The sequence below is a fragment of the Chanos chanos genome, chromosome 14 (assembly GCF_902362185.1).
Source record: "Chanos chanos chromosome 14, fChaCha1.1, whole genome shotgun sequence".
Lineage (NCBI taxonomy): Eukaryota > Metazoa > Chordata > Actinopteri > Gonorynchiformes > Chanidae > Chanos > Chanos chanos.
Genome location: NC_044508.1, coordinates 5869505 through 5883822, shown reverse-complemented (window position 1 = coordinate 5883822; position 14318 = coordinate 5869505). Strand labels below are relative to the sequence as shown.

Genomic DNA, 14318 nt, shown 5'->3' with positions numbered 1-14318 from the left:
GAATAGCCCAGCACAATGTCGGTCACCTCTGTGAGGCCTGTAATCCCAGAGAACCAAGCGACGACTTCTTCAACATGCTAATTAAATACCAGGTGACACCAAATGGGATTCTCGTTTCTATGTCTGTCACTTCTGCTTTGTCTGTCTGGATGTCTCTATTCCGTGAAAGTAGTTTCTCTTCTCAAAATACAAAGGCCATCTCTCTTTGTTGCCTGTTTTTTTTTTTTTTTTTTTAATGTGAATTTTGTGACTGTGGTAATGCCCTTTAGGTTTTGAGGGATTTGTCTGGCATTATGTTCCTCTCTTTTCCTCCTTCTGTCAGCCTCTCTCTTCCTCCTCTCCCTATCTCGATTATGTTCTCTTACTCATGTTTCTCTCCTACTCTTTCTCCTGTCTGTTGTATCACCCACTTTCCATGTATTTTCCATTCATTGTCCTGTTAATTATCTTCTTCTCCATTCTCTCTCTCTCTCTCTCTCTCTCTCTCTCTCCCTCTGCAGTCCTCAAGACTAAATGACCAGAGATGTTCCCTGCCAGAACCTCTTCTAACACCAGACCCAGATGAGGACTTTTTCAGCTTGATTCAGAGAGTTCAGGCCAAACGAATGGATGAGCAACGAGTCTCATTTTACCCCCCCGAACAGGATGAAACGGACTCTGAACCCAGCTCAAAACCCTCTGGAGATGCAAGCTAGAGATCTTTTCATTCATCTCGGGTCTCCTGGAAGCTCCATAGATGCCCATCCTGAAAAGAGGATGGAGGGACACCGCAGTGGGTCCCTTTGGGTACTTCATAAAAGAGATTTTAAGAGAAAAGCAGTCCGAGCGAGGAACTTTTTTTTTTAAGCGCAAGGTGTTTGGCTCCTTGACAGTGATTGGTCCAAAAGCATGTGCATGAACATTTCACGGTCTTTCAGTAACAGAGAATGTGACAAAAAAATCAGATATGAATCAGTCAAAGGGTGTTCTTAGCGCTGACCCAGCTCTGCACTGTTTAAAGAATGTAGTTACACAAGATGTCTGGGAGCACTTGGAAATAACTATTCCGAGTGTTATCTGAATATTCTCTTTCTCTCTCTCTCTCTTTTTTTTTTAAATGATTTGTGTAGCATTGAATACGCCAGAATTTATCAAAAATGTCCCTGTAAATCTCTTTTTAGGCTCTTAAAACACTATGTGTGCTTTTTTTTCCTTCTCCGCAACAACAGGGGTATCTGCCGACCAGTTGCCAGCGCTTCTGAGGTTTTTTATAACATTTTTTTTTTTCAACAGTGTAGGTCCCTGCGTGTGCGTGTGTTTACTGAGATTCAGATCGTGTCAGCAACACGACGGAAAATATATTAACATATTGACGTTTTTTGGGTTAACGATACTAATGGCCATCATTGAGCATCATGTAGATCTTTGTTCAAAGCAGCTGTCACTAGCCGAGTGTAAGTGCTTCTGTTTCCAGCCCACGCCAGAGGAAAATATGTTACACACAATGAATATGAAGCGGTTGATTTCTACCAGATGGGGCAGTTAGCTTTAGCATATGGTGTTGTATCTTTTTAGGACATTAAATTCGATTGGTCTCAGTGATTTCGTTTCTTTGATAAGTTAGATAATTAAAAACCGAACTAACTGAATGTCTGGAGGCAATTAACATTTTTAAAAATACATTCTCTTGATGTGGTGTTGTGTGCAATTTTGCAATCATCATTGTAAATCAGTCCGGTACCATGGCAATCCGTGAAAAATGAACAGAAAACGAGTGTACACAACACGCAAAAAAATCTTGATGTTCCAATGAAATAAAATAATAGTCTTTTAGTATTTATTTTCCTTCATCTCTTGTGTCTCAATTCAGTGTACTTGAGTGAATAGCCTACTCCTCGAGCCCTGTAAACACTTTCTGAAAGAAAAGGGAAAAAAGCGAAAATACATTTTCCTTGCGAAGTGCACCTTTATTTAGTTTACTTAGTTTTCTACCTCTCTGTAAGTGCACTGATTCATTCCACTGTTTAAACCTTAAATGTTTAACTGCATATGCGCTAAACTCACTTGCCAAAGCATCTGGTGTTGAGGGGAGAGATGCTGTTTGTTATTGATACAACTGTGCTGCGGCTGTAGCGAGACATGCGTGTCCCAGTCCGTTCTATTCATGACCATGTCTATAATCATCTGCTGAATGTAAGCATCGCTGCAGGTCAACGGGGGAAAGCGCAGCGGAGAACGCTGTCAATCACGGATGCGGGAGCTTGGTAGATTGCGTTCTTCAGTTCAGTAGACTGTTGTCTGCTTCAGAAAACTACTGGACCCATATTTGGCTACAGCATTAATAACACGGACAGCCTACCGACGAAATGAACACGAACGATGCCAAGGAATATCTCTCGAAACGACAGATTCCGCAGCTTTTTGAGGTATTCTTTTTTTTTCTCACAAAACATATGTTACTGAAAGTTTTTACAGGCGCTGACGGACGTCGATTTGAAAGGCGGGTTGTTAAATCGAAAGTTGTTATGAATAAACTTGCAGTTGCTGCGGATGTTCGACATCTGCATGTAGCTCAACATCTGTGCTGACTTGTCTGTCATTGCATCGATTTGTCTGTCAGAGCACAACAAGTTCTTTTTCACGATTGTCTGCCTATATATATTTCAGCGGATTGGAATGTTCGGTCAAGATTGAAGGCTAGACTACACCATCCTACCGATATTAACAGATAGTCCAGTGTCTTCCGTAAAATAAGCGCTCGTTTGTTATGTCGTTATAAGTTATGGTAAGTTATGGTGGTCATATTTTGAACCACACGATTTCATAGAAAATATATAGGATATACAGGATATGAGGTATATTACATATATACGATATGGGATAACTGATAGATATTAATATTTTTTTCTCTTATGCATATGTAACGTTTTATTATTCAGCTTAGTAGAAGCCTGTAGTGCTACACAAATATGTTCTGGAGCTTCCCTAAGCATACGGGGTGACTGGTATGTCCAACATAATTAATTTCATTACTTACTTATCAATTAATGTTTTAACACAATATGAAAGTTTGTCCTAACGGAGAACAGTGTAGGCTATTGTAACCCATTTCGTGGGCAACGTTATTCTACGTGACAAATGTAGCTCACTTCGAGCGGGATACACGAGCAATTAAGTTGCTTCAGCATGGACAATTAAAAGGCAAATTAGATACTTCACGCTGTCTCTATGGTGATCCTCAAGCAGGGTACTGTAATTGCGCAGAGGCAAGCCTTAAGTTTGTCAGGAAGTGGCAAGTTTCTCTACAGAGAATGTTAAGGACTACTTGAGTCGTGTGGGGGTGACTCGGCTGCATATAAAACATTTCATATCAGAGCAGGACCGACTTAATGAAAGCGATGGATATTCATATTTGTTAAACAACGCGTAAAGAAAAGTGTAAACGTTTGACCATTCCTTGTCACGTTTCTGGAGACTCACGACTTACCTATGTAACGGTATTTTCTTGGGCGCCGAATTGACTTGAAAATAAAGCTTCGGTGTCGGGTCAATAAAGGTAGTAAGACAATCTTAGATATGCGAGAAATTGCCCCCTACACACATGGTAATTGATTTGAATGGAAGTTTCGGTGTCGGCGCTTGAGGGTCTCTGGCCGTCGCCAAGGCAACAGGCTTCCGATTTAGGCTGCTTCATGTGAGTCATCATACACATTCAGGCAATTGGGACCTTAGAAGAGAGAGATAGATAGATAGATAGATAGATAGATAGATAGATAGATAGATAGATAGATAGATAGATAGATAGATAGATAGATAGATAGATAGAGAGAGAGAGAGAGAGAATTTCTTCATGACATGACCGAATTTTAATAGTCTCAAAATAGCATTGTGTATCGGTGAAGAGGCACTATGTCAATAATTCTACAGTAGGATCCACTTCAGGAATCTACTGAAATGGTCATGTGGCCTAGTGTTTTGAAGCCTTTGTCCTTGACGTCCTAGTCCTTTATTCAAGAAAAAACAGTTAGAATATGCCTATGCAAGTGCCAGCTAGAACAGTTTCTCAAATGACCATATTGCTATTTCAGCAACATTCAAAACCTCAGCTGTAATTGCTGCTGTGAATCATGTTTGTGATATCTGTGTAGAGCTGAACTGTAATCAGCTCTACTAATATTCACACAAGTCATATGCCATTTAGTGTTGGTAATTTCAAACTTCACTAATTTGTCTGAATGCATATTATGAATATGTGTTCATGCAAATTAGAGGAGTGAGCAACTACTGAGAATAATTAACATGTGACTTGTTTACTAAATCCATTAGAGAATACAAGTTACGGTTTAGGAAATTTCCACAACTTCTACTTTTCATACTTCTCTACCTCCCGCTCTGCAGTTTCAGTGTTCATAACAGAACATAAAAAAAGACTGTGATCTATTGAAGCACAAAGAATTGCAGTAGTTCAAGGACTATCTCAAAAATCTCTGTCTGCAATGCTTGTTTGTTCTTGTTCATTTCCTGAAATGAGGAAGGGGGGTGGGGGGGGGGGGAGGCATGATATCTATTTTTAAATGGAATCTCTATAAATCCCTTAAAGCCAATCCAGATTTTTGTCTTAAAACCCCCACACTGGTTTGAAATTATGTAATGTGCTGGTTGGTGGTTTTGTGCTTTTCAGGTAGAGATGTTTTAAATGCACTTAACCTACAAGTCTGTTCACAGTTTTTTATGAGACGCGTGCCTGTCCTCAGTATTTCAGCATGACACAGAATCAGTGTCATCAAAGCTTTTTCACTGCTGATTACGTCTTTATAGTACGTGTGTTGAGTAGTTGTTTTGAGACAGGATTTTGAGCTGGTTCCTGTGGTATAGTTCCAAACCTCTGTTTGTTTTGCGACACAGAACACGCGGTAGCATTATTTAGCATCTGATCGTTTACTGGGACCGTGCTAGCCGCCAGGATTGACATGTAAATTCATTGCAGCATTTGTTGATGTATTAGCATCAAAAGCAGAAAATGATTAGAGAAAGAGTATTCCAGTCCTCTCCTCTCCCTCTCTTTTCTCTTTCTCTCTCCTTCTCTCTCTCTCTCTCTCTCCCTCACGCTCTCTCTCTTTCAATGGTCCTGAATAGCCAACCGTTCGGACGTGTATGTAATGAATAGAGCAATAATTTGCAATTATCATTTCTCTTGTGCTATTAACTCTCACTCTCTCTCTCTCTCTCTCTCTCTCTCTCTCTCTGTCTCTCTCCATTTTCATCTTATCTGTCCATACCCTTATACAGGAAACAATGTTGTGGTGAAATGAGTCCAAGGCAATTTTAGATTTGTTTGTTTATTATTTTGTTAATAAATACACAACCAGATGGTGAAATGACTTCTAACCCCCCCCCCCCCTCCCCCCCACCAACATAGTCATACAATTGTTTTGATTGTGTCTAAACCAAGCTAATGAATTACACTATTTGGACAAAACAAGCTAATGTTGTTGGGGAAATTTACAGAACAGAAGTTTACAAAAGAATGAACTTTAGGCAGAAATGTTTATTAGACTTATTTACTTTGCACAGCACCAGACTTTGGGATCAAACTGTACCGGTCATTTTCTGTACCAGCTACCGTCACTGCCTGTTCTAACAAAATGGGGGGGGGGGGGGGGGGGGGGAACAAATACAGCGTGGTTAAACATTATTTTCATTTCCCATGATGCACCTCTCTAACCTCCTGACAGAGCATGCTCACTGGACTGATGTATCATCGGCCAGAGGATCCTTTAGGGTTCCTGGAGAACTGCCTGCAGAAAGCACGAGAACTAGGAGGTCCTGAGAGTGTGGCGTGGGACACTTTCATCACCCCAGACCGACGGCCTCTGCCTCCAATTACTGCCCCACAGGGGAAGAAAGCACCCTCTAAACTGGGTAAGTGCTGGGTAGGCCCATGGTGCTCTTAGCGCCTGCAGTGGAATTTGTTTTAAGGTAGAGCCTTTGACAAAAATGTTCTGCTAACAGGAACTATCAGTGCAACTTTCAAGTCCCAGCTTGTTGTGGCAGATAAAACCTACTCATAGATTGTCCCATGACACCTTCCTAAAACCATGAATGGAATTGTGTGGTCATACCGAACAACCTTCAAATGTGGGAAAACTGGAATAAAATCTCACAATTCTCAACTTTTTTTGCCACAGAAGGTGGGCCCGGTCCCGGTCCAGGACCTTACCGCCGATATGAGAGACTTCCTCCAATCCAGGCTCAGTTCTCCATTGAGAGCGACTCGGATATGACGGAATCATCCGGCCTCATACAGGAATATGACGTGTTTGACCCTTCAAAACCCCGGCCACATATCATATTCATCATAGGTAAACAATCTTTACTTATAAAGAAGGATCTCAGCAATCATTGGATACTGACTAAAGGAGCATCACTGTTAGGGTCTGACTGCCAGATGTTTTCCTGTTGAAGTCATTAATTAGGATCAGCTATAGGGAAGATACACAGATACACAAATGCACAGTCCACTAACCCACAGATGTCACTGTGTTAATGAAGTGATTCACTGAGATGGTTCAGATGCTAAGACATGGTGCTTTTGTAACATATGACTTGAGAAGGTGCAATATTCTCCTCATGAGATTGAAAGATAGAATCATTGGTATATATGTGTATATATATATATATGTGTGTGTGTGTATGTGTGTATGTATGTATGTGTATGTGTGTATATATATATATATATACACACATATATACTGATTTATATGTCAAGAATATATCATCATTTCTTGATTTTTAGGAGGACCAGGAAGTGGGAAAGGTACTCAAACTGCAAAGATAGCGAGTCATTATGACTATGAGTGTGTGTCTGTCGGGGAGATTTTACGGAACCAGCTCCTGCACCATGCCCCCACTGACAGAAAATGGGAGCTTATCGCTCAGATTATTGCAAATGGAGAGCTTGCACCTCAGGTATGAGAAAAACTGATAGGAGTTGTGTCCAAATTGGACACCTTCTTATGGCAATTCATAAGCGCATGGCAACGTTTTTACGCGCTCATTTATTTTTTTTTTTAAACGTTTCTGGTATTTTATCCCAGAATGGCTCTTTTCTTTATCTTTTTGTTTTCCTGCAGGCTTGTTTGTAACAGTTCTGTTGTTCTACACTGTGCTACAACCTGTGGTGTAAATTTAACCGCAAAATCTATATCAGTCTAACACTAATGTCATACCAAAATACATAAGAGCAAAAATCCGAGGGAAATTTGTAAAATACTTTTCTTAAAAAGATAAACCATTTATTTCTCAGGGATAGCGTTTAAAAGCAGAAAACATAAGCCTTACCTAAATAATAGAAAAAAAGAATTTGCTGATGTACATTAGTCCATAATCACGTCTGCCTTTTATAATGTTTTCAAGGAGACAACAATAGAGGAACTGAAACACCAGTTTATCAAGAGACAAGACGCCAAAGGCTTCATTGTTGACGGATTCCCGAGGGAAATATCACAGGCTTTCACCTTCGAGGAACAAGTGAGTTATTTGGCAAGCATTTCAGATGTAGGGGCTCCATACTATATCTGTGTGTTTCTGCTTGTATTTACAATATAGTTATAGCTGAAATACAGCAACTGCTCCAAGCTTAAATAGTTAGATTCTGTAATACTTGCTGTAAAGGGTAATAGTTTACAAATAGTGTTAAAAATGTTTGGAGACTTTATTTCACCTCATTATTATGAGGAGTGCTGACATATCACCTGATTTAATTACACAAATGGGGGAAATTGACATTTGGAGATATGTTAATATTCAACAGATTTTTGTGGTAAAACATCAATACTTGACGTAGCTGTAGTTTCATCAGAGGCCTCTCATTCTCTGTTTTCATTTTACAATACGATCTCTCAGATGCCTTTAAAAATGTTATAAACAAGATTATATGAAAGATGTGTCATGGTTTAGGTTAAAGTGAATGCTTAGGGGTTAAAGTTAAAGATAGTAACTTTGTAACTTTTAGCAAGACTGGTATTGTGAAAAACATTCGTATGGTGAAAAACATTCATGCATCATTTTTTTTTTCTGTCAAAAACTCTACATTTCCCCGTAAGGTCAAATTTTGACATATTTTTCATCTAATGCATATATAAAGTAAGAAGGCTTCTGTATCTTTTATGTTCACAGATTGGTTCTCCTGACCTGGTGATTTTGCTTGCCTGCTCCAATCAGCAGCTTCGCCAGCGTCTGGAGAAACGTGCTGCCCAGCAAGGTCGTCCAGACGACAATGCCCACGCCATCGAGAAGCGACTAGACACCTTTAAACACAACATCACACTGATCGCCAAATATTATCAAGAGAGAGGAATTATCGTCAGGGTAGATTATCTGGTTCTGAAACTTTAACATGATTTTTTTTTTTTCTCTTTCCTCAATTTTTGTCGAATTGGTTCCAATTATATAGCACCTCTGTGGTTCATTGATTTTCAGCTCTATTAGTTCTTAATTAGTATGTTTTTAACACTAATTTTATACCAACTTAGTATTAAAAATACTAAATCAATTAGTATTTTTTTTCTGGTTCACAAATTGAATTTCAGTATAGAACTGAAGTTCAATTACAGAGGATTTCTTAAACTACTACGCTGAAAATCAGTAGAACTAAACCCTGCTAATGATAGCACACAGAACCAAGCAGGAGAACTGGTTCATGTCCTCACAGAACGTGAGAAAAATGAGCATCAAATCTCCTACTTCCACAGGTCTTTGATATCTCCCTCATTTAGAATGAATTCAACATGTCAAAAAGCAACACCTCTTTCTCTGTCCTGTCAGATTGACGCGGATCGGGAAGAGGATGACATTTTTGCTGACATATGTGCCGTGGTGAAAGACAGACTGTTCCCGACAGAGACGAAGGCAGAGGGTAAAATATGGTTGAACTAATCTAAAAAAAATCTAGTTTTTCCATCATAATGATTATGTCGTAATCTATAAATGAATCATATTATTTCCTGTATTTTTTAAGGTCTATTGCAAACTGTATCACACTTCAGGGAAGGTAATTAGCTCATGTTAAAATGAAAGTCTGATAGCACGGTTGAGTAATGTGATCATGACAGTTTAATAGAGTTATAATGGCAGTTTATTACAGTACAGTTTCTGATTAGAGCGAAAGCTCTGAATTACCTACTCTCAGTAATGGGTGCATTTTTTCTGTTTAATCTGCAGATTTGTCATGAACTGTCGACCGAAGATCAATCTGTCCCCATAATCACTTACACTGTGCTTATGAAGTCATTCAAATTCAGCTTTATGAATCTTGTCCTTTCTCTTTCTTTTTCTTTTTTTTTTGGCTGATTTAAATTTTATAAATAAATGATCAAAACGTCCAAATTATATCAAATATTTAGTAACCCCTCCCCCTGCCCCCCCCCCCCCCCCCCTCCGTACAGTCTCCCCTTTTGTCAGTGACTCACTGTTTTGTTTTGTTGGGGGGTTTTTTTGCTTTTTTTTTTTTTTTTTTTTTTTAATACATTGGTGATATCTCAGAATTTCTCTCACATTTGTGCTATTAACAGACATGCACTTTACGAGACAACAAAAGAAAGAATTTCAAAAGCTCTTGTAAACTGAAGTCATGCCTGTTTATACACTATGCTTTTTTTGGTCATTTGAAGTCTCTCTGATTAAAATGTTTCCTTTGTAATTTTTTTTTTTTTTAATATCTGGTGATGCGATATTAGCTCATTAAATATATACAAATCCTTAAATGACTCACAGCAAACCGTCTCACAAACCTTTTACGTTCAAACTGACATTCACTGTTCAGTACACGTGAACAAGGGGTAAGAAATTTTAATTGAAAACAGACGACTTTGCTCCCAATTGTGTTTATTGGGAGGAAAACAAACAAAAAGAACATTTTAGGGGGAAGCTAATGATGCAATGACGTCCTGCTAGCTTGTAAACATGTCATGTCAGTTGTGTCAGGAAACAGTCTGTGTCCACCCCCAGGCTCCTTTGGAGAGTGAAAAAAAAAAAGGACTTTTGAAACTATGTTAACTTTTAGCCTGGGGTAAACACTCATTAATGGACGTTTGCGCCAGATGGGGCCAACTCCATCAATGGGCATCCAACCAGTGTAGACTCTGTGAGTGTTCACGCTGACCTTGGCTCTAACTTCCAAAGTGCCGTAACTGTTAACACTTCAGTTTAGGTTTAAACAACTGGGCTGCGGTCACTGTGAAAAGCCTTGACTTGGTCCAAATGTTGCTGAATAGTCGCCAAGATGCAAAATCTAGCTCACTGTTTCAGACAACTTTGTGTGATAGGAATAAGGGTGCTCTCTACTTTTTGTGTCAAATTACCAATTTATTTGGTTAAATTATTCCAATTCAGTGATGATTACACTTAATTATATTATATTATATTATATCACAATACATTGTTGTATTGTAATGTATTTGCAGGCCTTATCATGTTTTTTTAATACATAAATTTTATTATACCGTAGAAAGTGTCAGTCAGCAAATATACCACATGCCACTAGATGGCAGACTTTTCTGTTTAAATAAATGTTGGAGTATTATCAAAAGAGATCAATCAATTGGCAAAAGAGACACTTTAAATCAGGAACAAGCATGGCTTGCTCTAATTTTAAAATGAGTTAATGTGAACAAATAAATGTGTGGATGTAAAATGTTCATAAGGATGGTGGACATGGATGATGAAAACTAAACCTAAAATGTCAATCTTTTCAAGAGTGCTCTACCAAATTAGCTACCAAGTACAATTTTTCTCACTCTTAGAGCACTAGCTGAGTGAACAAGGAAGATGAGTCTCCATCTGAGTGTAAGGTCAGCTCAGGGTTTCTGCCACTGTTCAAGGAGTGTACTTTTCTTTTCTTTTTTTTCTTTCGTGGTGTTGCCTGTGGTGGCATGTCCACTGAGATTAACACCTCAGCCAGTGTAGAGATACACTGGCTGAAGTGTTATCAGATTTGATAACAAATTTGTATAAAATAAATGCACATAGTACACTGAATATACTTTGCTGGTTTATAACGTCCAGCAATGTCTGTAACTGATGAGCAGACTTACATATCTCAAATATGGACAAGATCCAATGTACAATATTTAATTCAAAATCACTTCCAGTCCAAAATATAGCTTCCCACTACAAGGCAAAGTCAATTTACCATAATCGATATAGCAGCCCTGAAACAGACAGCTAATGCCTTTTTGCAGTAGAGCATCTGTCCAAGTTAATCCCAAACTGGCTTTGGCAGGATTCGGTCCCTGAGTGTCCTCAGAGCACTCCAGCAGAGTTGGCGTCACAGTGTCCAATGGAATGTGCCACCTCTCAGAATGGCTCAGCGGATATCACCATGTTATCACTGAAACACACTGTGGACATAGAGACAAGCCTAAGTGACATGGGGGGGAGGGGAAGAAGCGAGGGGGGGGGGGGTGCTCTTCTAACTTAGCAATGGGGCACATTTATCTAGTTTATGGAAAACAAATTCAAACAAACAAAGAACCATAAATGTTTTTGATAAAAGTGTGCATTTTGATACCCCATGTCTGTGTTGGTACAGGTTTTTTTTTTTTTTTTGCTTTTTTTATAAAGAGAAAAATGCAATAAAAAGAAATGATAATCTAAAAGGTTTGCACAAAGCATTGTTTGTTTGTTTGTTTTCTAAATACAACATTGTGTCATTAGGATTTATGCCCGTCTGTTCATTTTACGATTTGAAATCTTCATTGTTGAATTATGAAAGGAAAGTAAGGGCCATTGTGATGTCATTGACCTCAACTACCCATGGGAATGCTCAGTCCCTTGCAAAAGAAAATAGCTTAAGTGGCAGAAAAATGTATTAGTCAAATACTTGCTCTCATAAAACTGCGGGGGCTATGGAAACCTCATTCCATGTTAGGATATTCTCAGCTCCACTGTTTTGGAAGTTCAGCAATGACCCCGTATATCTCCCCTCCCACTAAACCCTTCTGCTCCAGCAGGAAATCCATTCCCGCTGCGCACTTATCACTGGATGCCTTACAGCCTCTGTCTGCCTCGCTCCGTCCACCTCTGATAGCACCTAGGTGACGCGTTTTCTCCTTCTCTTTTGGGTTTCCTGGAACGCGGCTGAGGATATGGCCTAGCTCCTAGAATGTAGCCCCCTTCAACTTTAGTAAGACAAAACTTGAAGAATCAGAGTTTTCGCTGTGATGGAGAGTAATATGATGTTATTTGTTTTCCAGTTCCCTTTTTTTTGCATCTTGGTCTCCTCTCCAGAAATAGAAACCATAATCAAGGGCCACCAATCTTATGAGGCCTCTTTTTAAGGCTCCTTTATGTGTTGTAGATATAAAGAGCTATGCGCTTGCACAAGCACATAAAATTATAGGTTTGTTTAATTATATGGAAATTACAAAAGTGTTCCCAGCGGGTAAAAGTGGTTGAAAAGATATCAAGTGGACATCAGTTTCTGACGTCATGTTCGGGACATACTGTGGTTGGGTGTTTTTTTTTTTGTTTGTTTGTTTGTTATGTATTGTTTTTTGAATGTCATTTTGGGTGACCTAAAAGAGATGTCATTTTCCTTCATACGTGCAATCTTTTGGTATTCATAGTTGCCACTTGTGTAAGGTATGTGTTTCATAACTGAACAAGTAGTTCTTGACAGTTGAGAGAAAGCAAGAGTGAGAGAGAGAGAGAGGGGGGAGGGAGTGAGAGAGAGAGAGAGAGAGAGAGAGAAGAGAAGAGAAGAGAAAACTGTTCAAGAGCATTGCATCATATGTAATCTCAACAAAAAAATGTAACTTCCAGTAGCTACAGATGGAGAGTTCTTCAGAGCACACTATTAACTCAAGAGATTTAAAGAGAAGTCTCTCGAGAGACTACTGAAAAAAAAAAGAAGACTGTCTTTACAGAAAGACTTTCTAATTATGAATGCCAACACATAAGTCAGGGAGACTTATCAAGAAGATGACAGCAGTAAGAAGTATTCCATTGTAGTGCGTCTGGCATCACAGTCTATTTCAGTTCCTCTCCTTTTATAGTCTGTCAACCGCTGAGTCTGATAAATGTTATCTCTCATTCTAAGAGGCCTGTATAAAAGCCTGAGAGAAAGCTAGCACATCCTGCTCTGCTCTCTTTTAGCCGGCTGGTCCTCTAACTCTTCCACCGCTGGCATTAGCATCATGGCCCCCAAAAAAGTGGAACCCAAGAAACCGGAACCCAAGAAACCAGAACCTAAGAAAGAGGAGCCCCCTAAACCGGCTCCCGAACCGGAACCTCCCAAGGAGCCCGAGTTTGACGTGAAGAACGTCGTTGTGGAATTCACTCCCGATCAGATCGAGGAATTCAAGGAGGCCTTCACCCTCTTTGATGAGACGCCAACGGGTGAGATGAAGATCAGGTACGCCCAGTGTGGAGACGTGATGAGGGCTTTGGGCCACAATCCCACCAATGCTGAAGTTCTTCAAGTCCTAGGGAAACCTAAAGCTGAGGAAATGAACACCAAATACCTGGACTTTGAGACCTTTGTTCCTATGCTTCAGCATATTGCTCGCGCCAAAGACCAGGGGAACTTTGAGGACTTTGTGGAGGGCTTGAGGGTCTTCGACAAAGAAGGGAACGGCACGGTGATGGGGGCAGAGCTCCGTCACGTCCTGGCCACCCTCGGAGAGAGAATGACGGAAGACGAGGTGGATCGTCTCATGGCGGGCCAAGAGGACGCCAACGGGTGCATCAACTACACGTCGTTTGTCAAACATATCCTGTCTGGTTGAGCTCCACGAGGTTACAGATCTGACCGACTTATCTGCTGTCACTCGGAAAGACTTTTAAAGAACAACATTTGTTTAATTCTTATGTACGCTGGTTAATGTCAGAATAAAGATACCCTCCTGACCGCAGGAAATCTCGTCTGTCACGCTACTTTCAATCAATTCCACAGCAAATATTATTTGACAAGTGCTTTTTCTCTTACTGTAGATTTAAAAAATCAAATCATAACATTAAAACAGTTCGTGGAGTATGTAACAGCAAACTCAATACTGTATGTGCTAGTATATAAGAAGCTAATGAATTTTTAGAAATATCAGTCACTTGTGAGTTTTTCATCATATGAGTGATGTTTAGTCTGTTTCATACTCTCTCATATGCTTTGTGCTTGCTGTACAACAAAGAACTGAGTCAACTGAATCTTAACTGTTTAGGTTTGTCAGAAGGTATCTCTATCAAACCTAATAAAGAAATTAAATTACAGTAAAAACACACTGATGAAATTACACAATAACAATGAGTGGTTAAAATATCTATAACAGTATTTCTCCGAGTAA

General features: G+C 39.5%; 2 protein-coding genes across 2 annotated transcripts; both read left to right on the top strand.

The window, feature by feature from the left end:
- Positions 1-2345: 2345 nt before the first annotated feature.
- On the top strand, positions 2346-9212 carry ak5l (adenylate kinase 5, like). Its single transcript, XM_030791774.1, has 8 exons — positions 2346-2405; positions 5715-5901; positions 6168-6341; positions 6776-6948; positions 7396-7509; positions 8158-8349; positions 8806-8896; positions 9202-9212. Exons 1-8 carry the CDS (start codon positions 2346-2348, stop codon positions 9210-9212), a joined length of 1002 nt encoding a protein of 333 aa, XP_030647634.1.
- A 3963-nt stretch (positions 9213-13175) lies between these two features.
- LOC115827457 (myosin light chain 1, cardiac muscle) lies at positions 13176-13766 on the top strand. Its single transcript, XM_075353621.1, has one exon. The coding sequence runs from the start codon at positions 13176-13178 to the stop codon at positions 13764-13766; it is 591 nt and encodes a 196-aa protein (XP_075209736.1).
- The last annotated feature ends 552 nt before the right edge of the window (positions 13767-14318 follow it).

Excerpts from the sequence above, each read along its gene's own strand:
- ak5l (XM_030791774.1), top strand. The coding sequence starts at position 2,346 with ATGAACACGAACGATGCCAAGGAATATCTCTCGAAACGACAGATTCCG. Across the intron at positions 6,342-6,775 it reads ACATATCATATTCATCATAG|GAGGACCAGGAAGTGGGAAA; the intron begins GTAAACAATCTT and ends CTTGATTTTTAG. Across the intron at positions 6,949-7,395 it reads ATGGAGAGCTTGCACCTCAG|GAGACAACAATAGAGGAACT; the intron begins GTATGAGAAAAA and ends AATGTTTTCAAG.
- LOC115827457 (XM_075353621.1), top strand. The coding sequence starts at position 13,176 with ATGGCCCCCAAAAAAGTGGAACCCAAGAAACCGGAACCCAAGAAACCA.